This window comes from Zophobas morio, unplaced genomic scaffold, assembly GCF_036711695.1.
Source record: "Zophobas morio isolate AGI-343-1 ecotype UQ-CSIRO unplaced genomic scaffold, CSIRO_AGI_Zmor_V1 ptg000008l, whole genome shotgun sequence".
NCBI lineage: Eukaryota > Metazoa > Arthropoda > Insecta > Coleoptera > Tenebrionidae > Zophobas > Zophobas morio.
The window spans coordinates 11,820,440-11,846,312 of NW_026972113.1; the positions used below are offsets into that span (position 1 = coordinate 11,820,440).

The 25,873-nt window shown below is 28.4% G+C and overlaps 1 protein-coding gene across 22 annotated transcripts in view; it reads left to right on the forward strand.

Moving 5' to 3' along the window:
- LOC135125350 (collagen alpha chain CG42342) overlaps positions 1-25,873 on the forward strand; it is a 310,138-nt gene that overhangs the window by 275,707 nt on the left and 8,558 nt on the right. For 8 of the 22 annotated variants that reach the window (XM_064050869.1, XM_064050855.1, XM_064050851.1 and 5 more), the window contains exons 2-12: positions 474-562; positions 656-691; positions 1,137-1,172; positions 1,809-1,844; positions 13,199-13,234; positions 13,285-13,356; positions 13,503-13,514; positions 13,915-13,983; positions 20,167-20,346; positions 20,418-20,489; positions 20,738-20,773. In XM_064050869.1, the coding sequence (XP_063906939.1) occupies positions 474-562; positions 656-691; positions 1,137-1,172; positions 1,809-1,844; positions 13,199-13,234; positions 13,285-13,356; positions 13,503-13,514; positions 13,915-13,983; positions 20,167-20,346; positions 20,418-20,489; positions 20,738-20,773 (674 nt within the window). Of the gene's footprint in view, positions 1-473; positions 563-655; positions 692-1,136; positions 1,173-1,808; positions 1,845-13,198; positions 13,235-13,284; positions 13,357-13,502; positions 13,515-13,914; positions 13,984-14,184; positions 14,239-20,166; positions 20,347-20,417; positions 20,490-20,737; positions 20,774-25,873 lie in introns of all 22 variants that reach the window. The other 14 variants (XM_064050872.1, XM_064050853.1, XM_064050871.1 and 11 more) reach the window with 12 other exon arrangements.

The window sequence follows — 25,873 nt, forward strand, 5'->3', positions numbered from 1 at the left end:
TCAAAGAAAACTAAGTACATATATTAGTACCTCATACCATATAACAAACTGTGGTAAATATAATGTGCTATTGAAATTTTCGTTTTGTGAGTACCTCTGAGAAGTAAAAACTAGTGGTATAATTAACACCCCAAGGTCCACCCAAATGTGGACAATATGAAATATATTTAAAGCAGATAACCAACGGGAAAAATGTAGATATTCTCAGTTTCTCAGTACATGTTTAACTCCGTCTGTTTATGTTGATTCTTTCACAGCATTCGGTATTTGCAAATACAAAGTTAAATATTGAAATGATAACAAAATTTTGATTTTTTCCCAAAAATTTTAAATTTCTGCGTGTATTACGAAAAAAAGGCAAAATCTCAGTTGTGATGACTTGATCGAGTTGGCGTTGACCGGAAAACAGATCGCTTCGCTCGATGCCTTCTTTGTAAGTCGGGCACCAGTTTTCACTGTTTTGTTTGTTGCAGGACCACCAGGCCCCCCCGGCCCCCCGGGCCCCCCTGGAAAGCGCGGCCGAAAAGGGAAAAAGGGCGACGCCGGCGACCCAGGCCCACCGGTAAGTCGCCTCGCATTTACTAGCACGTCTGAAGCGACTCTGCACACCACACTAACGATAATTCTGATTTTGTTCTTTTTTATTTGCCCTTAGGGTTCCGCTGGGGCGCCGGGCAAGAACGGCTTTCCGGTATTATATTTTATTTAATAACATTTTTTTAATTTTTTATCACATCGATCATGTAACTAATATTAATTGGTGTATTCATCTCCATCGTTTTTGATTGTGTTTGATGTGTGTCCGAGGGGGCACGGGGGGTCGAGCGATGTTGCTGTATAACGCACGGTTTTACAACCGTCGAGTTTATTTAGCAAAGTTTATATTAAAACAAACAGGATTTATGGGTCGTTAAAGTTGCAAGGAGGAAGAGTCGTTACTGGGTTGTGTGTTGAGGTTTGGCATGGATATTTCTGGACGAAATTGGGGCAGATGGCGCCACTCCATTTCGTTACGCAATTCAAGTATAGGTGGCGCCACATAAAACACAAATTTTAATTAAGCGCTGTCGCTCGACCTCCCCTTTCTCCCTCACCCCCAAGCAACATCTTGTATTCTGCATACTTGGACTTTCCAGGGTGACAAGGGTCAGAAAGGCGATATGGGCTACATGGTAAGATATATGGTCGTTAAGTGTAGTTTGAACAACTTCCAACACGAAACCATTAACACTTAAAGTTGATTTAACCCGCCCGGTTGCCTAATGATACTGACCTGTCACCGTTAACAACCCCAATAATGTAACGCATACATTAGCATGTGTTTTCACCCTGGTCTACCCTGTCCAGACTCGAATCGAAACGGACGTAGTTGGCTCTGATTGGCAAAACGTTCAATAGTTGGCCGTTGCGTCAAATTAAGCGCGTGTCGTAGCATGGGCGTGTTTAGGGTGTAATATCACTCTTACTTCCCTTCTTCTACTTTCTACTCCGTCCGGAGATTCTTCATTACTTTTTTGTTCGTAGTGGCCGCAACCTGCCGGATCGTGCATGTAAGATTCATGATCTTGTGTATTTTTTTGTAAAATTTCGAAAACCGAACGGAACGCAACATCGCCCCAGCAAGTCATGAAACGTCAAAATTGTAACAGTATTTTAAGGTCATTCTTAGTTTTAATTTCGCTTTTCTTCCTTTTTTCTACTCTTTGTTTCTTCTGCGGAAAACCGCCCTAAGTACGCCCATGCGACCGCCGGCCCGTCTCGACCCGCATCACGCAAATCCAGACAGTACTCGTAACAATCTGTTGCAGGGTCCGACAGGGGTGCGCGGATTTCCGGGATTTCCGGTTTGTTTTATTATTTTTATTTTTAGTGTGGCGGCCCTGCCGCCGACTAACACGTGACTTTAACTCTTTGACTAACGGGTGGTGGGGGCGGTGGGTGGAGCCCTCTCGGTATTTATTTGCGTATTTGTTTTATCCGGGCGAAAATAAACGCGCGGAGTAATAATAATTCGCGCGTAAAATCGATGACGGGAGTTTTGTTGTTCGTGCTTTTGTCCGACAGGTTTTCCCCTTGTAACTCGGCCACTTTGTGCCACTTCTCGTTCGAATTATGAAAAACGAGGTGGCGAAGTTTTTCAATAACGCCGTCGCTGGAAAAAACAAATAAGAGTGCGTCGTAAGGGGAGAAATGGCGGTCATCTGGGCGTTTTTTTAATGCGGGGGCAGTTGATGGAAAAAGTCACTTAGAGGGATGAGAAATGCGGACGAATTCGGGTTGGGGAGTTGGGGTGGAATTAATACGCAGGACAATGAAATGGATGGGTTTGAGGAAGAATTTGTGGGACAAATTTTTTGACCGGGAATACTGTGGTTTATGAAAGTACCGGAGTAGTATGGATCAATTTTTGGAATTTTCAGTTTTTTTTAATTTCCCTTTTGTTTAATTTTACGATGTTGTAATTTTTCGATTTTTCAATTTCTCAAATTTCAAGTCGAAAAATTGTCGAAATAAAAAATTGGAAAGCCGACAATAAAAAAAAATGAAAATTAAATCATGAGAGCCAAAATTCGAAAAAACGCAAAATCTATAATTTGAAAAATTTTAAAACTCAAAAAATTACGAATCAAAAAACCATATATTCGAAAATTGCGAAATAAAAATCGAAAAGATCAGAAGATTGAACATTTAAGAAAACTCCAAGGATTTGAAAATTGGAGAAATGAACAATTAATGTATCAAAAAACTCAAAAATTAAGAACTCGAAAAACTGAAACAAAAAAATCGAAAAGTTCAACGTCTAAAAATATCGTAATACCGAGGAAACCGAAAGTTAAAAAAAAAATAAATCAAAATGTTCACACACTTGAAATTCAAAAATGGAAAAATTGCAATGAAAAAAAACTGAAGAAATGAAAAACTGAAAAATCGCCGGACTCCAAAATGGAAAAGAAGGAGCGAAAAATACGAAGTTGAAAAATTGACCAAATCAAAAATTTAAAATAAAAAAATTTGAAATTTGAAAAATTAAATATTCAAAATTGAAAACTAGAAAATCTGTCAAATCGTAAAATTGAAGAAACTGAGAGATCAAAAAATCAACAAATCCAAAATTGAAACTTGAAAAATCGAAAAAGTGAAGAAACAAAAATCTAGAATTTCAAAAAATGTATGATTTAAAAATTGGAGAAAGGAAGAGTTAATGAATCGAAAAACTGGAAAAATGATTAACTGAAAAATTGAAGAAAAACTGGAAGATCGAAAAATTGAAAATTACTAACTTTGAAGTAATGAAAAATTTAAAAATCAATAAATTCAAAATTTGAAAAAAAAATTGGACTTGAAAATTAGAAAAATGCAGTTGTTATTTTTCGATTTTTCAATTTCTCAAATTTTTGTCAGTTTTTTTAACTTTTATACTCAATTTTCGAAGCTGCAAGTCGAAAAATTGTCGAAATAAAAAATTGGAAAGCCGAAAATAAAAAAAAAATGAAAATTAAAAAATCATGATAGCCAAAATTCGAAAAAACGCGAAATCTATAATTTGAAAAATTTTAAAACTCAAAAAATTACAAATCAAAAAACCATATATTCGAAAATTGCGAAATAAAAATCGAAAAGATCAGAAAATTGAACATTTAAGAAAACTATAAGGATTTAAAAATTGGAGAAATGAACAATTAATGTATCAAAAAATTCAAAAATTAAGAACTCGAAAAACTGAAACAAAAAAATCGAAAAGTTCAACGTCTAAAAATTGCGAAATCGTAAAACCGAGGAAACCGAAAGTTAAAAAAAAAATTAATCAAAATGTTCACACACTTGAAATTCAAAAATGGAAAAATTGCAATGAAAAAAACTAAAGAAATGAAAAACTGAAAATCGCCGGACTCCAAAATGGAAAAGAAGCAGCGAAAAATACAAAGTTGAAAAATCGACCAAATCAAAAATTAAAAATGAAAAAAATTTGAAATTTAAAAAATTAAATATTCAAAATTGAAAACTAAAAAATCTGTCAAATCGCAAAAGTGAAAAAACTGAGAGATCAAAAAATCAACAAATCTAAAATTGAAACTTGAAAAATCGAAAAAGTGAAGAAACAAAAATCTAGAATTTCAAAAAATGTATGATTTAAAAATTGGAGAAACGAAGAGTTAATGAATCGAAAAACTGGAAACATGACAAACTGAAAAATTGAAGAAAAACTAGAAGATCGAAAAATTTAAAATTACTAACTTTGAAGTAATGAAAAATTTAAAAATCAATGAATTCAAAATTTGAAAAAAAAATTGGACTTGAAAATTAGAAAAATGCAATTGTTGTAATTTTTCGATTTTTCAATTTCTCAATTTTTTTTCAGTTTTTTTAACTTTTATACTCAATTTTCGAAGCTGCAAGTCGAAAAAGTGTCGAAATAAAAAATTGGAAAGCCGAAAATAAAAAAAATGAAAATTAAAAAATCATGATAGCCAAAATTCGAAAAAACGCGAAATCTATAATTTGAAAAATTTTAAAACTCAAAAAATTACAAATCAAAAAACCATATATTCGAAAATTGCGAAATAAAAATCGAAAAGATCAGAAAATTGAACATTTAAGAAAACTATAAGGATTTAAAAATTGGAGAAATGAACAATTAATGTATCAAAAAATTCAAAAATTAAGAACTCGAAAAACTGAAACAAAAAAATCGAAAAGTTCAACGTCTAAAAATTGCGAAATCGTAAAACCGAGGAAACCGAAAGTTAAAAAAAAAATTAATCAAAATGTTCACACACTTGAAATTCAAAAATGGAAAAATTGCAATGAAAAAAACTAAAGAAATGAAAAACTGAAAATCGCCGGACTCCAAAATGGAAAAGAAGCAGCGAAAAATACAAAGTTGAAAAATCGACCAAATCAAAAATTAAAAATGAAAAAAATTTGAAATTTAAAAAATTAAATATTCAAAATTGAAAACTAAAAAATCTGTCAAATCGCAAAAGTGAAAAAACTGAGAGATCAAAAAATCAACAAATCTAAAATTGAAACTTGAAAAATCGAAAAAGTGAAGAAACAAAAATCTAGAATTTCAAAAAATGTATGATTTAAAAATTGGAGAAACGAAGAGTTAATGAATCGAAAAACTGGAAACATGACAAACTGAAAAATTGAAGAAAAACTAGAAGATCGAAAAATTTAAAATTACTAACTTTGAAGTAATGAAAAATTTAAAAATCAATGAATTCAAAATTTGAAAAAAAAATTGGACTTGAAAATTAGAAAAATGCAATTGTTGTAATTTTTCGATTTTTCAATTTCTCAATTTTTTTTCAGTTTTTTTAACTTTTATACTCAATTTTCGAAGCTGCAAGTCGAAAAAGTGTCGAAATAAAAAATTGGAAAGCCGAAAATAAAAAAAATGAAAATTAAAAAATCATGATAGCCAAAATTCGAAAAAACGCGAAATCTATAATTTGAAAAATTTTAAAACTCAAAAAATTACAAATCGAAAAACCATATATTCGAAAATTGCGAAATAAAAATCGAAAAGATCAGAAAATTGAACATTTAAGAAAACTATAAGGATTTAAAAATTGGAGAAATGAACAATTAATGTATCAAAAAATTCAAAAATTAAGAACTCGAAAAACTGAAACAAAAAAATCGAAAAGTTCAGCGTCTAAAAATTGCGAAATCGTAAAACCGAGGAAACCGAAAGTTAAAAAAAAATAATCAAAATGTTCACACACTTGAAATTCAAAAATGGAAAAATTGCAATGAAAAAAACTAAAGAAATGAAAAACTGAAAAATCGCCGGACTCCAAAATGGAAAAGAAGCAGCGAAAAATACAAAGTTGAAAAATCGACCAAATCAAAAATTAAAAATGAAAAAAATTTGAAATTTAAAAAATTAAATATTCAAAATTGAAAACTAAAAAATCTGTCAAATCGCAAAAGTGAAAAAACTGAGAGATCAAAAAATCAACAAATCTAAAATTGAAACTTGAAAAATCGAAAAAGTGAAGAAACAAAAATCTAGAATTTCAAAAAATGTATTATTTAAAAATTAGAGAAACGAAGAGTTAATGAATCGAAAAACTGGAAAAATGACAAACTGAAAAATTGAAGAAAAACTGGAAGATCGAAAAATTGAAAATTACTAACTTTGAAGTAATGAAAAATTTAAAAATCAATAAATTCAAAATTTGAAAAAAAAATTGGACTTGAAAATTAGAAAAATGCAGTTGTTGTAATTTTTCGATTTTTCAATTTCTCAAATTTTTTTCAGTTTTTTTAACTTTTATACTCAATGTTGGAAGCTGCAAGTCGAAAAATTGTCGAAATAAAAAATTGGAAAGCCGAAAAATAAAAAAAATGAAAATTAAAAAATCATGACAGCAAAAATTCGAAAAAACGCAGTCTATAATTTGAAAAATTTTAAAACTCAAAAAATTACAAATCAAAAAACCATATATTCGAAAATTGCGAAATAAAAATCGAAAAGATGAACATCAAAAAATTGAACATTTAAGAAAACTCTAAGGATTTAATTAAAAATTGGAGAAATGAAGAATTAATGTATCAAAAAGTTCAAAAATTAAGAACTCGAAAAACTGAAACAAAAAATCGAAAATTGCGAAATCGTAAAACCGAGGAAACCGAAAGTAAAAAAAAAATTTTAATTCGTTTTGTAAAGTCGAAATGTTCATACATTTTAAATTCAAAAATAGAAAAATTGCAATGAAAAACTGAAAAATCGAGAGACTCCAAAATGGAATAAGCAGCGAAAAATACAAAGTTGAAAAATCGAACAAATCAAAAATTAAAAATGAAAAAATTTGAAATTAAAAAATTAAATATTCGAAGTTGAAAACCAGAAAATCAGTCAAATCGCAAAATTGAAGAAACTGAGAGATCAAAAAATTGAAAAATTGAAACTTGAAAAATCGAAAAAGTGAAGTAACAAAAATCTAGAATGTCAAAAAATGTATGATTGGAGAAACGAAGAGTTAATAAATCGAAAAATTTAAAAGTTGAAAAAAAATTTGGACTTGAAAATTAGAAAAATTCAGTTTGAAAATTTGTAAAAACCATAAACCTGAAAATAATTTGAAAAATTGAAAATCCAAAAACTGAAAAAAACAAAAAATTAAGAAACAAAAGTTGAAAAAAGTTGCAATTGAAAACTAGAAAATACAAATCGAAATAAAAAACTCAAATCGGAAATTTGAAGAATTTAAAAACTGAAGAAACGAAAAATAAAAAATATTCGAAGGTCGAAAAATGAAAAAATTTTAACTTGAAAACATTAATATAAGAATTGCCATTAAAAAAAGTGAAAAAACGAATAATTAATAAATCAAAAAATTTTAAAGACTAAAAATCGGGAGACTCCAAAATGAAAAAGAAGCATCGAAAAATACAAAAGTTGAAAAATCGAGGAAATTATAATTAGAAATTTAAAAATTCTAAATTCAAAAAATCTAAAAATTCGAAATTGAAAACTAGAAATTTTGCAAATCAAAAAATTGAAGAAACCAAGAAATCGAAAAATCAACAAGAATCTAACATTTAGAGAAATTACAAATCAAAAACCGAAAAATGAAACTTGAAAAATCGAAACAGTGAAATTTGAAAAATCGAAAAAGTGAACAAACAAAAATCTAGAATTTAAAAAAATTATGATTTAAAAATTTAATAAATAATTTAAAATTCGGGAAATGATAAATTGAAAAATGGAAGAAAAAACTGGAAGATCGAAAAAATGAAAAATTTAAAAATCGAAAAATTCAAAAGTTGAAAAAAAATTGGACTTGGAAATTAGAAAAATGCAATTTGAGAATTAGAAGAAACCATAAACCTGAAAATTTGAAAAAATGAAAATCCAAAAACTGAAAAAACAAAAATAAAAAACAAAAGTTGAAAAATCAAAAAAATTCTAATTGAAAAGTATAAAATGCAAATCGAAACAAAAAACTACATTCGAAAATTTGAAGTATTTAAAAATTGAAGAAAATGAAAAATAAAAATATGAGAGGGTTCAAAAATAAAAGAGTTGAAAGGTCGAAAATTAAATTAAAAACATTAAGAATTACCAATCGAAAAAGTGAAGAAACAAAAATATGGAAGATCAAAAGCTTGAAGAATTTAAAAATTGAACAAACGAAGAATTAATAAATCAGACAATTAAAAAAACTTAAAATCGAGAAAAAAAGGCAAATGGAAAAGAAGCATCGAAAAATACAAAAATTGAAAAATCTAAAAATTCGGAATTGAAAATTAGAAATTTTGCAAACCGAAAAATTAAAGAAACTGAGTGATCGAAAATCAACAAATCTAAAATTAAAAGAAACTAAAAATCAAACTATTAAAACTTGAAAATGTAAAAATTGGAGAAACAAAATTAAATAAAAAAAAATAAAAAACAAATCGAAAAAGTGAAGAAACAAATCTAGGAAAATTTAAGATTTAAAAATTGGAAGACGAAGCAGTAATAAATCAAAAAATTAGATAATTAAAAACTCGAGAAATTACAGATCTAAAAACTGAAGAAATGAAAAGCTGAAAAATCGCCGGACTCCAAAATGGAAAAGAAGGAGCGAAAAATACAAAGTTGAAAAATCGACCAAATCAAAAATTAAAAATGAAAAAATTTGAAATTTGAAAAATTAAATATTCAAAATTGAAAACTAAAAAATCTGTCAAATCGCAAAAGTGAAGAAACTGAGAGATCAAAAAATCAACAAATCTAAAATTGAAACTTGAATAATCGGAAAAGTGAAGAAACAAAAATCTAGAATTTCAAAAAATGTATGATTTAAAAATTGGAGAAACGAAGACTTAATGAATCGAAAAACTGGAAAAATGACAAACTGAAAAATTGAAGAAAAACTGGAAGATCGAAAAATTGAAAATTACTAACTTTGAAGTAATGAAAAATTTAAAAATCAATAAATTCAAAATTTGAAAAAAAAATTGGACTTGAAAATTAAAAAATTCCGTTGTAATATTTCGATTTTTCAATTTCTCAAATTTTTTTCCGTTTTTTTAACTTTTATACTCAATTTTCGAAGCTGCAAGTCGAAAAATTGTCGAAATAAAAAATTGGAAAGCCGAAAATAAAAAAAAAATGAAAATTAAAAAATCATGACAGCCAAAATTCGAAAAAACGCAAAATCTATAATTTGAAAAATTTTAAAACTCAAAAAATTACGAATCAAAAAACCACATATTCGAAAATTCCGAAATAAAAATCGAAAAATGAACATCGGAGAATTGAACATTTAAGAAAACTTTAAGGATTTAAAAATTGAAGTAATGAAGCATTAATGTATCAAAAAATTCAAAAATTAAGAACTCGAAAAATTGAAACAAAAAAATCGAAAAGTTCAACGTCGAAAAATTGCGAAATCGTAATACCGAGGAAAGCGAAAGTGAAAAAAAATAAAAATTCGTTTTTAAATCAAAATATTCACACACTTGAAATTTTAAAATAGAAAAATTACAATGAAAAAAACTGAAGAAATGAAAAACTGAAAAATCACCGGACTCCAAAATGGAAAAGAAGGAGCGAAAAATATAAAGTTGAAAAATCGACCAAATCAAAAATTAAAAAGGAAAAAATTTGAAATTTGAAAAATTAAATATTCAAAATTGAAAACTAAAAAATCTGTCAAATCGCAAAAGTGGAGAAACTGGGAGATCAAAAAATCAACAAATCTAAAATTGAAACTTGAAAAATCGAAAAAGTGAAGAAACAAACATCTAGAATTTCAAAAAATTTTTGATTTAAAAATTGGAGAAACGAAGAGTTAATGAATCGAAAAACTGGAGAAAAAAAATATTCGAAGGTCGAAAAATAAAAAAATTTTAATCGAAAACATTAAGAATTGCCAATCAAAGAAGTAAAGAAACCAATAATTAATAAAAAAAAATGTCAAAAGACTGAAAATCGGGAGATTCTTTTTGAAAGTCAAAAATTTGAGAGATCAAGAAACTGGCCATTCGAAGATTTGAAAAATCGAAAATTTCAAAAATCACAAAATCTAAAGTCGCAACCAAAAAAATCGAGAAATCGGGAAATTGAAAAATACAGAACTAGAGAATTCGGAAAATCAAAAAATTTATTAATCAACAAATTCAAAAATTGAAATCGAAAAGTCAGAAATCCCAAAAATAGAGAAAATGAACTAAAAAAATTTGAGAAATGAAGAAACTGAAAAGTTGAAAAATCGGAAAGGAAAAATTCAAAAATTGCAGCCAAAAAATAGAGAAATCGAAAAATCGTGAAATCGAATTCAAGAAATCAAGAAATTGGACATTTGAAAAGTTGAAAAGTCGAAAAATTAAAAGTCCAAACAGTGAAAAATCGAAAAGTATAAATATATATAATTGTATAACCCAAAAATCGTGAAATTCAGAAATCTAAAAATTGAAAATCGTAAAATTGCAAGTCGAAAAATTGAAAAATTGGATCGATTTATCCAAAAATACAAGTCAAATAGTCGAAAAATCGAAGTCGAGAAATCGAAAAATTCAAATCTCGAAAATTTGGAATGTCGAAAAATTGAGAAATCAAAAAGTCGGGAAATTAAAAAGTCAAGGACTCAAAAAAACGGAAAATCCAAAAATTTGTAAATCAAAAATTCTAAAAATTGTAAAAACGAAAAACAAAAAATATGGTAGAGTTCAAAAATAAAAGAATTCAAAGGTCAAAAAATCAAAAAATTTAAATTAAAAAAGTGAAGAAACATAAATATGGAAGATCAAAAACTTGAAAAATTTAAAAACTGAATAAACGAAGAATTAATAAATAAAAAAATTTAAAAAAACTAAAAATCGAGAGAAAAAGGCAAATGGAAAAAAAGCATCGAAAAATACAAAAGTTGAAAAATCCAAAAATTCGTAATTGAAAATTAGAAATTTTGCAAACCGAAAAATTAAAGAAACTGAGAGATCTAAAGTTAAAAGAAATAAAAAATCAAACAATTGAAACTTGAAAATCTAAAAGTTGAAACAAATCTAGAAAAATTTATGATTAAAAATTGGAAGAACGAAGCAGTAATAAATAAAAAAATTAAATAATTAAAAACTCAAGAAATTACAGATCTAAGAATTGAAGAAACGAAAAATAAATACATCAAAAAAGTCAAAAGTTTGAAAAATTAAAAAAATTAAATTGAAATATTGAAAAATCAAATCGAAAAATGCTAATTGAAAAATTGAAGAAACTATAAACCTGAAAATTTGAAAATTAAAAATCCAAAAATTAAAAAAAAAATAAAGAACCAAAGTTGAAAGATCAAAGAAATTGAAATTGAAAACAAAAAACCGAATTCGGAAAATTTGAAAAATCAAAAATTGAATAAACGAAAGATAAGCAAATAAAAAATTCAAAGTTTGGAAAGCCGAAAAAATTTAAATTGAAAACTCTAAAAGTTGCAAATCAAAGGAGTAAAGAAACAAAAAAAATTTAAGAGGATCGAAAAATTTTAAAAATCGAGAAGTTGAAACAAAATTGAAAATCAAAAAATTCAAAAATTCCAAAACTAAAAATTTGAACTGGAAATTTAGAAAAATCGCAAACTGAAAAATTGAAGAAATCAAAAACTGAGAGATCAAAAATTTCAAAAGCTGAAAAATTAAAAAATTCGGAATTAAAAACTAGAAATATTGCAAATCGAAAAATTGAAAAAAGTAGAAGCTGAGATCTCGAAAAGTTAAAAAATCTTAAAATTGAAGAAATTAAAAATAAACAATCAAAAAGTTCGTAAATTGAAAAACTGACTTGAAAATTCAACAAGTCGAAGATACAAAAATTTGAAAAACTGAAAAATCGCCGGACTCCAAAATGGAAAAGAAGGAGCGAAAAATACAAAGTTGAAAAATCGACCAAATCAAAAATTAAAAATGAAAAAATTTGAAACTTGAAAAATTAAATATTCAAAATTGAAAACTAGAAAATCTGTCAAATCGCAAAATTGAAGAAACTGAGAGATCAAAAAATCAACAAGTCTAAAACTGAAACTTGAAAAATCGAAAAAGTGAAGAAACAAAAATCTAGAATTTCAAAAAGTTTATGATTTAAAAATTGGAGAAACGAAGAGTTAATAAATCGAAGAACTGGAAAAATGACAAACTGAAAAATTGAAGAAAAACTGGAAGATCGAAAAATTGAAAATTACTAACTTTGAACAAGTGAAAAATTTAAAAATCTAAAAATTCAAAAGTTGAAAAAAAATTGGACTTGAAAATTAGAAAAATGCAGTTTGAAAATTTGTAGAAATCATAAAGCTGAAAATAATTTGAAAAATTGAAAATCCAAAAAGTGAAAAAACAGAAAATTAAGAAACAAAAATTGAAAAAAATTGCAACTGAAAATTCGAAAATGCAAATCGAAATAAAAAACTCAAATCGAAAATTTGAAGAATTTAAAAACTGAATAATGAAAAATAAAAAATATTCGAAGGTCAAAAAATCAAAAAAAAATTTAAAGACTAAAAATCGGGAGACTCCAAAATGTAAAAGAAGCATCGAAAAATACGAAAGTTGAAAAATCGAGAAAATTACAATTAGAAATTAAAAAATTCGAACTTTAAAAAACATACAAATTCGAAATTGAAAACTAGAAATTTTGCAAATCGAAAATTCCAAACCGAGAAAATAAAAATTCAAAGTTTGGAAAGCCGAACAAATTTACATTGGAAACTCGAAAAGTTGCAAATCAAAGTTGAAACAAAAAATTAAAAATCAGAAAATTCTAATTCCAAAACTAAAAATTTGAACTGGAAATTTAGAAAAATCGCAAACTGAAAAATTGAAGAAATCAGAAGCTGGGAGATCAAAAAATTGAAGGAAATATCAAACAATTGAAGAGAGAAAAAATTCAAAAGTTGAAAAATTAAAAAAATCTTAATGGAAAATTGTGTTAACGTCGTTGGCGAAGTTCACGAAAAGTAGCGGGCCTAGACCGGACCCCGGAACACGGCTTCACCCACCAATACAAAACACGTGTCCAGATGTCCAAACTTCGACGTGTTCTGTATCCGTAGTTAGATGGTGTAGCTTTTAGCATTAGCAAGCCTAGAAATAGCCAATTAATATTAGTGCCGTAGTAAATAACTTTCATTTTTCATTCTAACCGTCATCATCATACACTAAACCACTAAACCTCACCGCCTCGACCCGTAAACTTAAAAATCGTTCATTTCGACAGGGTCCGATCGGTTTGGACGGCCCGAAAGGAGACCCCGTAAGTACCAATCTCGTCCGAAGTGTTTTTACCGTCGAGCGTGGTTTCAGGGCCGGCCCGGCGACAAAGGTCAAAAGGGCGAAGTGGGCAACCCCGGCTTCGACGTTTTCCAAGCGGTCAAAGTGAGTACACCCCTGGACGCACCCTACTAAAAAATGAGTAAATAAATTCCAGGTTAAAAGACTTATTTACTAATTTTTATTAAAAATGAAATAACTTAATCCATAAAAACACTAATTGAGTTTTCTTTTTAATTTCGCTCTTTTAGCTGCCTGGAAGGGTAAGTTTGCTTTTTTTACGTTACGGGATATTTTAATTTCCTCGCGTCTGGGTAGAGCTGTAGAGTTTTTCCCTCTCTCCGACGACGTGAAGGTAGTATAATAATGAAGTTCTGCTCGTGAATGTTTCAAGTTTAGAGACGAAAACAAGTTTGTTGATTTTGTTTTTGCGTTTAAAGTTTCGCCGTGAAACATCGAAACTTGTAGAACTAAAATAAAAGTTTTTTTGGGGGGATTTCGCGCTAAATTAAAAACGATTTTTACCGATCAGGGGATTATAAGTACGATCCGAGGAGAGAGGGATCGCGATTTTACTAGCTAGCCTTGATTTTGTTTTTTTCTGGAAACTGCGAGTGTGGTTTTCTTGCCTCAGACCCCGTTTATGCAGATTTTCTCTTCCAGGGTTTAAAAAGATCAGTAACGACCCTTCGTGGAGGCACCCTGGGCTACGCCGAGATCGTAGCAGTGAAGGTGAGCTCGTCGGCCACCTCTCAACCAAATCTTCACACTTTTTTTGGATGTTTTTTCTTTGACTTTGACCGATTTTTAACAGTCTTTGTTTCTAGTTGGTGTTTAGCATGGAGGTGTTTACCTGTAGCCGCACCCTCTAACCTGTTGCGCACCTTAAATCCCGCTATCGTAGTGTCGTACTCACAAATAGTTAATTTTTAGGGGCTTCAAGAAAGGGGGCATAACATTTCGGGCGAAACTATCATCACGCTCAAAGTGAGTCCAAGGGCCGCATTTTCGTACTTTAAAGCCAAAGGCTCCGATTATATGCACTATATAGAGTATGTTAAGTTTGCGAAATATCGCCCACACGAATTGTTCGTCAACAATGCATACAATCAGAGTCTCACTGTAACGGTTGCTAGACGTTTGCGCAATCATCGTCAATTTCTAGGATTTCTTCTTTAATTAATTGTGGGGGTTGAAACTTGTTGAAAAGTTGAAAAGCGTCTGGCAACTTCGCTAACTCACCACTTCTCTCTTGCTTAATATTGTGGCGGTTAATTCACCCCGTCACACTTGCTTTAAAGTAGGAAGTATGTCGTACAGTGTTGGACGGGATTTATGACGCGATTTACGAGCATTAGAGGGTTTAAATGCTCGTGTTGGGTTATAAATTATCGTGGCGGGGCTGTACGGCGGAAGGGGAGGGGGTGTTCACTGGTGGCAGAAAATTCGCCGAGTCGTTCGACCGATAAAACACGACTTTCGTCAGTTTCAAAATTATGCAACCAAAAATACAAGTGCAATATTCTGCCCTGGGTTAGACTAGAGTGCCTTGATGTTATAAGAGTGTGGACAAATACAGTGGTATTACGAAATTACTTTCATTTGGTATTTTTATTAGTCTATTATTTGATTACTACAAAAATTTACCATTTTAGACATGTTTTAAGTTTCTTGTTATCGAAATAAGTCCACACGTATTAAGGAAAAAAGGCAAAGTATAAGCTCCGCCCACCCACCCTATCTCAATTGTAATGATTTTTTTATTCGTCGTGAGCCAAGGGGACGGAGCTTAACTGCAAAATCCTTATTTACTTGCAAAAATTTACCACTTTGAACGTGTTTTAAGTTAAAATCATCACAATTGAGATGGGGTGGATGGGCGGGGTTTATATTTGCCTCGATTTTATTTCTTCGAAAATATATGCACCATTTTTCCAGAATCACTAAAATGATCTTGGGCACATTTTGGAGAGATTCGGTTGATTTCAATTTTGAGATTTTTTTTAAGAGTAGTTTTTCCAGGATCTAGAAAAATGAATTAAATAAGGCGAATTTTGGGCTATTTTGAAAATCTGAATTTGAAACAATATCTTGCAGATTTTGATTTCAAAATTTTTTTTTTTGGTTTTATTTCTTCGAAAATTTCTTTCATTATTTCAAAATATGCAAAATGAGTGAAAAAGGCAAATTTTGGGATACTCTAAAATCTAAATAAATTTGAAACAAAATATTTCGAACATCATCAATTATTTTCCTAATTTTGATAGAATTTTTTTGGATTTTATTTCTTCAAAAATCTCCTACCATTTTTCCAGAATCTCCAAAATTAATGAAACATGGCAAATTTTGGATTATTTTGAAGATTTGAATTTGAAACAAAAAATTTGGAAAATCTTGGTAGTTTAGTTTCCGGATTTTTTTCTTATTTTGTTTTTTCGAATATTCCCACCATTTTTCCAGAATCGCCAAAGTGATATAAGGCAATTTTTGGGATATTTTAAAAATCTGAGTTTGAAACAGACTATTTTGAAAATCTTGGTCCGGGTCCATTGCATCTTCGGAAATTATCAACCGAGATTCTTTTGTTTATTTCGATTTCCAGATTTTTTTTTGTTTGTTTTATTTCTCCGAAAATTTCTTCCATCTTTCCAATATCTCCAGAAGTCAAATAATCAGGTAATCCAAAAACCGAGAAATCGAAAAGTAAATAAATCGAAAAATTAAAAATAAAAAACTCGAAAAATCTAAATTTCCAAATTTTGAAAAATCGAGAAGTTTAAAAATGAAAAAATTGAACAATCCAAAAATCAAGAAGTCGAAAAATCAACAAATCAGAGTTTTAAAATGTTGAAAGATAAAAAAATCGAAAAATTAAATAATCGAAAAGTCGGAAAATCAAAAAAATTCGAAAATCAGATGACTGGGAAAATCAAGAACTCGAAAAGCCGAAAAATCCAAAAATAGAAAACTCTAAAAGTCAAAAATTGACAAATTGAATCGAGAAATTGTAAAATTGAAACATCCAAAAACCGAAAATTCGAAAAGTCAAAAAACAGAAAAATTCCAAAATTCGAAAAATCTGAATTTCCAAACATTGAAAAGTCGAAAAGTTGAAAAATCAAGAAAATCCAAAAACCGAAAATTGAAGTCGAAAAATTGGAAAATCTGAAACTTGAGAAATTGAAAAAGTGAAATCGAGAATTTGAAAAGTAAAAAAATCGAAAAATCAAGAAATCGGACATTCGAAAAGTTGAAAAGCCGAAAAATCCGAGTTTTAAATATTGAAAGGAAGAAAAATCGAAAAGTTGAAAAATAAAAAAAATGCAAAAAAATCTGTCAATTGGGAAATCAAAAAGTCGAAAATTTCAAAATTTAAAGAATGAAAGTCGAAAATTCGAGAACTTGAAAAATCTAAAAATCTAAACATTGAAAAATTGAAATTGAGAAATTGTAAAATTGAAAGGAAGAAAAATCGAAAAGTTGAAGAATAAAAAAAAATGCAAAAATCTGGAAATTGGAAAATCAAAAAGTCGAAAATTTAAAAATTTAAAGAATGAAAGTCGAAAATTCGAGAACTTGAAATATCGAAAAATCCAAACATTGAGAAATTGTAAAATTGAAAAATCCAGAAACCGAAAATTCGAAGTGTCAAAAAATCGAAAAGTTGAAAAATCAAGAAAATCCAAAAACCGAAACTTCCAAGTCGAAAAATCGGAAAATCTGAAAATTGAGAAATAGAAGAATTCAAAATTCGCTGTAAAAAAAAGAGAAATTGAAAAATTGGGAAGTCGTAAAATCGAGAGAAACAAAAAAGTCGAACATTTCAAAATTTAAAGAATAAAAGAAAAGTCAAGAAATCGAAAAATCGAGAATACAGAAATTGAGAAATCAAAAATTCTGAAAATCGAGAAGCCAAAAATCGGCAAATCCAAAAATCGAGAAATCGAAAAGTAAATAAATCGAAAAATTAAAAATGAAGAAATTGAACAATCTAAAAATCAAGAAGTCGAAAAATCAACAAATCAGAGTTTTAAAATGTTGAAAGATAGAAAAATCGAAAAAATCAAGAACTCGAAAAGCCGAAAAATCCAAAAATAGAAAACTCTAAAAGTCAAAAATCGACAAATTGACAAATTGAAATCGAGAAATTGTAAATTGAAACATCCAAAAACCGAAAATTCGAAAAGTGAAAAAACCGAAATATTCCAAAATTCGAAAAATCAGAATTTCCAAACATTGAAAAGTCGAAAAGTTGAAAAATCAAGAAAATCCAAAAACCGAAAATTGAAGTCGAAAAATTAGAAAATCTGAAACTTCAGAAATTGAAAAAGTGAAATCGAGAATTTGAAATGTCAAAAAATCGAAAAATCAAGACATCGGACATTCGAAAAGTTGAAAAGTTGAAGAATAAAAAAAATGCAAAAATCTGGAAATTGGGAAATCAAAAAGTCGAAAATTTAAAAATTTAAAGAATGAAAGTCGAAAATTCGAGAACTTGAAAAATCGAAAAATCCAAACATTGAAAAATTGAAATTGAGAAATTGTAAAATTGAAAAATCCAAAAACCGAAAATTCGAAGGGTCAAAAAATCGAAAAGTTGAAAAATCAAGAAAATCCAAAAACCGAAACTTCAAGTCGAAAAATCGGAAAATCTGAAAATTGAGAAATAGAAGAATCCAAAATTCGCTGTAAAAAAACGAGAAATTGAAAAATTGGGAAGTCGTAAAATCGAGAGAAACAAAAAAGTCGAACATTTCAAAATTTAAAGAATAAAAGAAAAGTCAAGAAATCGAAAAATCGAGAATACAGAAATTGAGAAATCAAAAATTCTGAAATTCGAGAAGCCAAAAATCGGCAAATCCAAAAACCGAGAAATCGAAAAGTAAATAAATCGAAAAATTAAAAATAAAAAACTCGAAAATTTTAATTTTCCAAATTTTGAAAAATCGAAAAGTTTAAAAATGAAGAAATTGAACAATCTAAAAATCAAGAAGTCGAAAAATCAACAAATCAGAGTTTTAAAATGTTGAAAGATAGAAAAATCGAAAAAATCAAGAACTCGAAAAGCCGAAAAATCCAAAAATAGAAAACTCTAAAAGTCAAAAATCGACAAATTGACAAATTGAAATCGAGAAATTGTAAAATTGAAACATCCAAAAACCGAAAATTCGAAAAGTGAAAAACCGAAAAATTCCAAAATTCGAAAAATCAGAATTTCCATTGAAAAGTCGAAAAGTTGAAAAATCAAGAAAATCCAAAAACCGAAACTTCAAGTCGAAAAATCGGAAAATCTGAAAATTGAGAAATAGAAGAATTCAAAATTCGCTGTAAAAAAACGAGAAATTGAAAAATTGGGAAGTCGAAAAATCGAGAAAAATACAAAAGTCGAACATTTCAAAATTTAAAGAATAAAAGAAAAGTCAAGAAATCGAAAAATCGAGAATACAGAAATTGAGAAATCAAAAATTCTGAAAATCGAGAAGCCAAAAATCGGCAAATCCAAAAACCGAGAAAGCGAAAAATCGAAAAATCCAAAATTCGTGAAATAAAGAGATTGGACATTCGAAAAGTTGAAAAAAAAAATTAAATTGGAAACATTGAAATTTCCAGATTTTGAAAAAAATCGAAATCAGCAGAAATTTCGATTTTTGTTGGGGTTTATTTTCTTCGAAAATTCTTGCCGTTTTTTTAAGAAGCTCCAAAATGATATAAGGCAATTTTTGGAATATGTTGAAAACCTGAATTTGAAACAGAATATTTGGAAAATCTTGGTTAGGGACTATAACATTTTTCGAAATCACTAATTCTTTTGGGAAATTTTAAAAATTTAAATTAAAAAAAGGGGCATCGAAAAATACAGAAGTTGAAAAATCGACAATTCGAGGAAGTGGAAAACTGAAAATCAATAAATCTAAAAATTGGAAACTGAAAATGTGAAAATTGCATATCGAAAAATTGAAGAAAATAGAAACTGAAAGTTCGATAAATTAAAAAATCTAGAAAAATTTGAAGTTACAAACTACAAAAATGAGAAATTCAAAGAAAAAATGAGTAAATAAATAAAATCGAAAAATAGCAAACCGAAAAATCGCAGAAATGAGAAAATTCAAAAATTCAACTTCGGAAAATTGAAAATTCGAAAAATTGCGAAATGAAAAAACCGACGAAATGAAAGCTAAAAAATCGAAAAATTAATTTTGGAAAATTGAACAGTGGACACGTTAAAATCAAAATTAGAACAATTGAATGAAAAAATACAATTCTTTTGCTTATTTCGATTCCCAGAATTTTTTTGGGGTTTAATTTCCTCCAAATTTCATCCATTCCATGTTTCCAAAAACTCTAAAATGAAGCAAATAAGACAATTTTGGGAAATTAAAAAAATTTGAATTTGTTTAACAGAATACTTCGATTATCATTGATGATTTTGACTTGCAATTTTTTTTTTTGAATTTTGTTTCAAAATTTCCACTAAATAAGTTCTACAAAGAGAAAAGGTCACAAAAACGACCAAAAAAGACAAAACAAGAAAAAAAAACGGAAATTAACGACAAAAAAAGACTTCAATTTTTAAAATACTTAAGAAATTTGACAACTATGACATAACCCAAATTATTTTGACATCGAAGTTGTCATTTCGTATCCCCACTCTTAAATTCGTCAAGGCACCCTAGATCAGTTACACCTTCCGTTCTCACTTTAAAACTGACTAACCAGCCACACTCCCGGTACTTTTTGCACACGCAGTCACAGGCAATCGTTTCTTTCACCCAAACCCCCACCTGACGATTTCAAAGTAAGTCAGTAGTTAGCTAGACGTTTCTGTAGCGCCCTCTTGTAGCCAGTAGTCGTACCCTTTGCCATCTCGCGTCTGGTTTCTTTACCACCTTTACTACTAAGCGTGTGTTCCGCTAGGGTGAACCCGGCGAACCCGGCCCCCCAGGTCCTCCAGGACCGCCCGGTTCAGAGGGACTCCCCGGCCACGACGGCAGGCAAGGAATGCCAGGAGAACCGGGACCGCCGGGAGACAAGGGCGAGCCGGGACCCATGGGTCCCGTGGGACCCCCAGGACTCGACGGTCTTCAAGGTCCTAAGGTATGTGGCATCCGTTTCTTAATTTATTCATGTCTCATGTGTTATCACCTCATCTCGTTCGTGTCGCTTAGGGGGACAGGGGGGTAATTGGCATGATGGGAGCCCCAGGATTCCCGGGACTACCAGGACACATGGGCTTGCCTGTGAGAATCCCGTTATAGGTTGTCGCCCTATTTCTGCCGTCACACTTATTTAATTTATCTAGAGCGCGTCCATAAATCATGCCACATTAAATGAGTAATTACTAATTAGTTTTTAATTATGGGAAGTGGCGGCAAGACTAATTGTGTAATGGATCATTTTTGTTGTAAGTTTGATTGGTTGAAATAGGGCGGCGACGACACGTGACCCTCCACCAATCACAGCCCATCCCCCACTTTTTGTTTAATAGGGCATACCGGGCCGAAATGGAACGAAAGGACAACGCGTAAGTGGAATTCACTCTCTGTGCTAATCGAGGCCATCGGGCGACTTGTCACTTCTGTTTTCTCGACGTTTCATGACCCCTAGAGTACGAAAAAAGTGGTCCCCCGTTTCCGTCTGTCTGTCATCTGTTTGTAAAATTGCTTTTAATTTCGTAAAATGAGATAATAATAATTGTGGTGTATGAATCCGTGTTGAGTTTTCGCTCCAGACATCCAGATTTTTGGAGAAAACTCATTAGTTTTTATTTTTTTTATTTTTCAGTTTTACATATTTCGATTTTTCAATTTTTCGTTTCCTCGGTTTTTCCAGTTCTTGATTTTTATTTTTCATTTTCTCGATTTTATATCACAATTTGTCGTTTTTTCCTCCCTTTATTTCCTCAATGTTTCTTTCGATTTTATCATTTTTCGTTTATTCAGTTTTCAAAATTTTGAATTTTTGATTCAATTCCTCTACTTCCAAATTATTAAATTTTTCAGTTCTGCAATTTTTGGATTTCTCAGTTATCTGATTTTCCGATTTCTCCAGTTTCCAAGTTCTTCATTAGATATTCCAATGTTTCATTTTATAATTTTTCAGTTTTTCTTTTTCGATCTTTCAGTTTTACACTTTTGCAATTTTTCCATTTTCTAATTCGATAAGTTGAAAAATCGAAAAATTAAGTATCGAAAAAGTGTAAATTGCAAATCGAACTGAAGAAACGAAAAATTGAAACATTGAATAATAAAAAATCGAAAAATTTAGCTTCGTCAAAATTGTAAAATCAAAAAACTGTAATATTGAATGCTCGAATAATTGAAAAAAATGGAACAAGTGAAAATATTTCAAAATAATTATTATTACATATTTAAAATGACAAATGACAAGAAAATTGCACAGCAAAAATTGAAGAAATTGAAAATAAAAAACCGCAACAAAAAAACTGGAAACCAAAAAATTGAAGAAATGAAAAATTTAGAAATCAAAAATTGAAAATTGTAAACTCGTAAAATTGCAAATCGAAAAATTGCAAAATCTAAAAATTAAAACATTCAAAAGTTCAAAAATCCAAAAACTGAAAAATTTAAAAATGAAAACTCGAAAACATTGAAAAATGAAACGTAAAATTGCAATAAAAAAATGAGGAATTAAAGAACTGAGAAATATTGAAAAACCGAAAAGTTAGAAATCGAAAAGAACTATCGAAGAATACAAAAGTTGAAAATGGAAAAATCGGGGAAATGAAAAATTAAAGAATCAAAAATTCAAAATTTTCATAAAACCAAAAATTTGAAATTGAAAACTAGAACAATTAAATACATTTTTAGATTTGTTTATTTTGAAACATCAAAAAATTAAAAGTAAAAGATGAAAAACCAAAAAAATTGAAGTTTAATAGAAAAATTGCAAATCCAAACAAAAAACTGAAAAATGGAATACTTGAAGAATGTTAAAATTGAAGAAACAAAAAAAATAAATAAAAAACTCGAAAAATAACAAACCAAATAATTGAAGAAATTAAAAAAAAAATAGAAAAAGTCAACATCGGAAAATTGAAGCCGAAGAAATGAAAAGTTAAAAGTTGACACATCATGTGTTAAATACAAAATTAGAACAAGTGAATGATAAATAGAAGAAATAAAAAATTTTATTGAAAAACCGAAAAGTTAGAAATCGAAAAGAACTATCGAAAAATACAAAAGTTGAAAAATGGAAAAATCGAGGAAATGAAAAATTTAAAAATCAAAAAATTCCAAAATTCGGAATAGAAAACTAGAAAACTGCAAATCGAGTAATTCGAGAAACTAGAAATGAGAACTCGAAAAATGAAAAAATAAAAAATTGAAGTACCTAAAAATTAAAAATAAAAAAGTAAAGATGAAAAACCAAAAAATTTTACGTTTCAAACTAAAAAAATTGCGAACCCAAACAAAAAACTGAAAAATCGACAGTTTGAAGAAGGTAAAAATTGAAGAAACAAAAAATCAATAGAGAAAAAAAATCAAAAAATCAAAATTGAAAACTCTAAGAACTGGAAATAATCTGGAAGATCGAAAAATTGAAGAAACGAAGATTAATAAATGAAAAAAATCGAAAATTAAAAACTCGAAAAATTGAAGAAAAGAAAAAATGAAAAATTCGACATCGGAAAAATGAAAAGTTCAAAATTAGTATAATTGAATGAAAAAGTAGAAAAAATGAAAGATTGAAATGAAAATCCAAAGACTCCAAAATTGAAAAAAAGGATCGAAAAATTGAAAAATCAAAAAATTCAGAATTTCAAAAATTTAAAAATTCTGATTTGAAAACTAGAAAAATTGCAAGGCGAAAAACTGGAATAGAGAAAGGTCAAAAATAGAAAAGTCGAATAATTCGAAAATTTGAAAATCCAATAAAAGAAAAATTAAAAATCGAAAAAGTGAAAAATTTTCAAAATCATGTATTTAAAATAAAGACTAGAAAAAATTGAAAAATCAAGGAGCTGAAAAAGCTAAAATTCAAAAACGAAAAATCATAAAATCTAAACGGTGAAAAATCTAACTATTGAAAAATGGAAAAATTATCAGAACATTGAAATACCGAGAGATTTAAAAAATAATGAAAATAAAAAACCGAAACGAAAAAATTGAAAATTGAAGAAATTAATAACTGAAAAATCGAGAAATAAAAAATTGAAAACTCGTGAAACTGCAAATCGGAAAGTTGCAAAATATAAAAATTGAAACATCCAAAAGTTCGAAAATCGAAAAACTGAAAAATTAAAAATGAAAAAACAAAAATTAAAAAATTGCTGTAAAAAATGTAACAATCGAAGAACTCGGAAACATTGAAAAAGCGAAAAATTAAAAATCGAGAGACTCCAAATTCGAACAGAAGCATCGAAAAATAGAAAAGTTGAAAAACCGAAAAATTGAGGAATTGAAAAATTAAACAAACAAAAAATTCAGAATTTGAAAAATCTAAAAATTCCAATTTGAAAACTTTAAAAATTGCAAGGCGAAAAACTGGAATAGAGAAAGGTCGAAAATTAAAAAGTCGAATAATTAGAAAATTTTGAAAATCCAATAAAAGAAAAATTAAAAATCGATACATTAAAAGTCGAAAAAAATTAAAGTTTTAAAATCGAAAAAGTGAAATATTTTCAAAATCATATATTTAAAATAAAAACTGGAAAAAATTGAAAAAAAGAAAAATTGCAAAATCGAGGAGCTGAAAAATCTAAAATTCAAAAACGAAAAATTATAAAATCTAAACAGTGAAAAATCTAACTATTGAAAATTTAACACTGAAAAATGGAAAAATTGTCAGAACATTGAAATACCGAGAGATTTAAAAAATAATGAAAATAAAAAACCGAAACGAAAAAATTGCAAATCGAAAAATTGAAGAAATGAAAAACTGAAAAATCGAAAAATAAAAAATTGAAAACTCGTGAAATTGCAAATCGGGAAGTTGCAAAATCTAAAAATTGAAACATCCAAAAGTTCGAAAATCGAAAAACTGAAAAATTGAAAATGAAAAAACAAAAATTAAAAAATTGCTGTAAAAAATTTAAGAATCAAAGAACTCGGAAACATTGAAAAAGCGAAAAATTATAAATCGAGAGACTGCAAATTCGAACAGAAGCATCGAAAAATACAAAAGTTGAAAAACCGAAAAATTGAGGAATTGAAAAATTAAACAAACAAAAATTCAGAATTTGAAAAATCTAAAAATTCCAATTTGAAAACTATTAAAATTGCAAGGCGAAAAACTGGAATAGGGAAAGGTCGAAAATTGAAAAATCGAATAATTAGAAAATTTTGAAAATTCAATAAAAGAAAAATTAAAAATCGAAACATTAAAAGTCGAAAAAAATGAAAGTTTTAAAATCGAAAAAGTGAAACATTTTCAAAATCATATATTTAAAATAAAAACTGGAAAAAATTGAAAAAAAGAAAAATTGCAAAATCGAGGAGCTGAAAAATCTAAAATTCAAATACGAAAAATTATAAAATCTAAACAGTCAAAAATCTAACTATTGAAAAATTTAACATTGAAAAATGGAAAAATTGTCAGAACATTGAAATACCGAGAAATTTGAAAAATAATGAAAATAAAGAACCGAAACGAAAAAATTGCAAACCGAAAAATTGAAGAAATGAAAAACTGAAAAATCGAAAAATAAAAAATTGAAAACTCGTGAAACTGCAAATCGGAAAGTTGCAAAATATAAAAATTGAAACATCCAAAAGTTCGAAAATCGAAAAACTGAAAAATTGAAAATGAAAAAACAAAAATTAAAAAATTGCTGTAAAAAATTTAAGAATCAAAGAACTCGGAAACATTGAAAAAGCGAAAAATTAAAAATCGAGAGACTCCAAATTCGAACAGAAGCATCCAAAAATACAAAAGTTGAAAAACCGAAAAATTGAGGAAATGAAAAATTAAACAAACAAAAGATTCAGAATTTGAAAAATCTAAAAATTCCAATCTAAAAACTAGAAAAATTGTAAAACGAAAAACGGGAATAGTGAAATATCGAAATATTGAATTAATAAAAAAAAAAAAATAAAATCCAATATGTAATGGAAAAATGAAAAAATTCTAAACAAATGAAAAATCATTGAAAAAAAATTATAAAATAATTACATAAAAATAGAAAAAATGAAAATGGCAGAGCGAAAATTTGAAGAAATGAAAAATTGAAGAATCGAAAATAGAAAAATTAAAAATCGAAAAATTGGAAAGTCGAATAATAAAAAAGTGAAAAATTTTAGAATTGATAATTGTTATTAACACATATTTAAAAGGAAAACTAGAAAAATTGCATAGCAGAAAATTGAAAAATCATGCATCTGAAAAATCCAAAAATGAAACAATTTCACATGCAAAAAAAGGGGAATTATAAAATCAGAACTGAAAAATCGAAAAAATTAAACATTAAATAATCGCAAAAATTTAAAACTCGAGAAATTTAAAATGAAAATTACAAAATCCAAAAATGGAGGAAACAAAAAATTATAAATTTGAAGACGAGGGAAGTTCCGTCTTAATAACCCCCGACCAACTTTCGTGTTCCGCTAACTTTCACCACTCATCACTAACCCTAACCCCAAAACCCGCAAAAACCCATCAATTC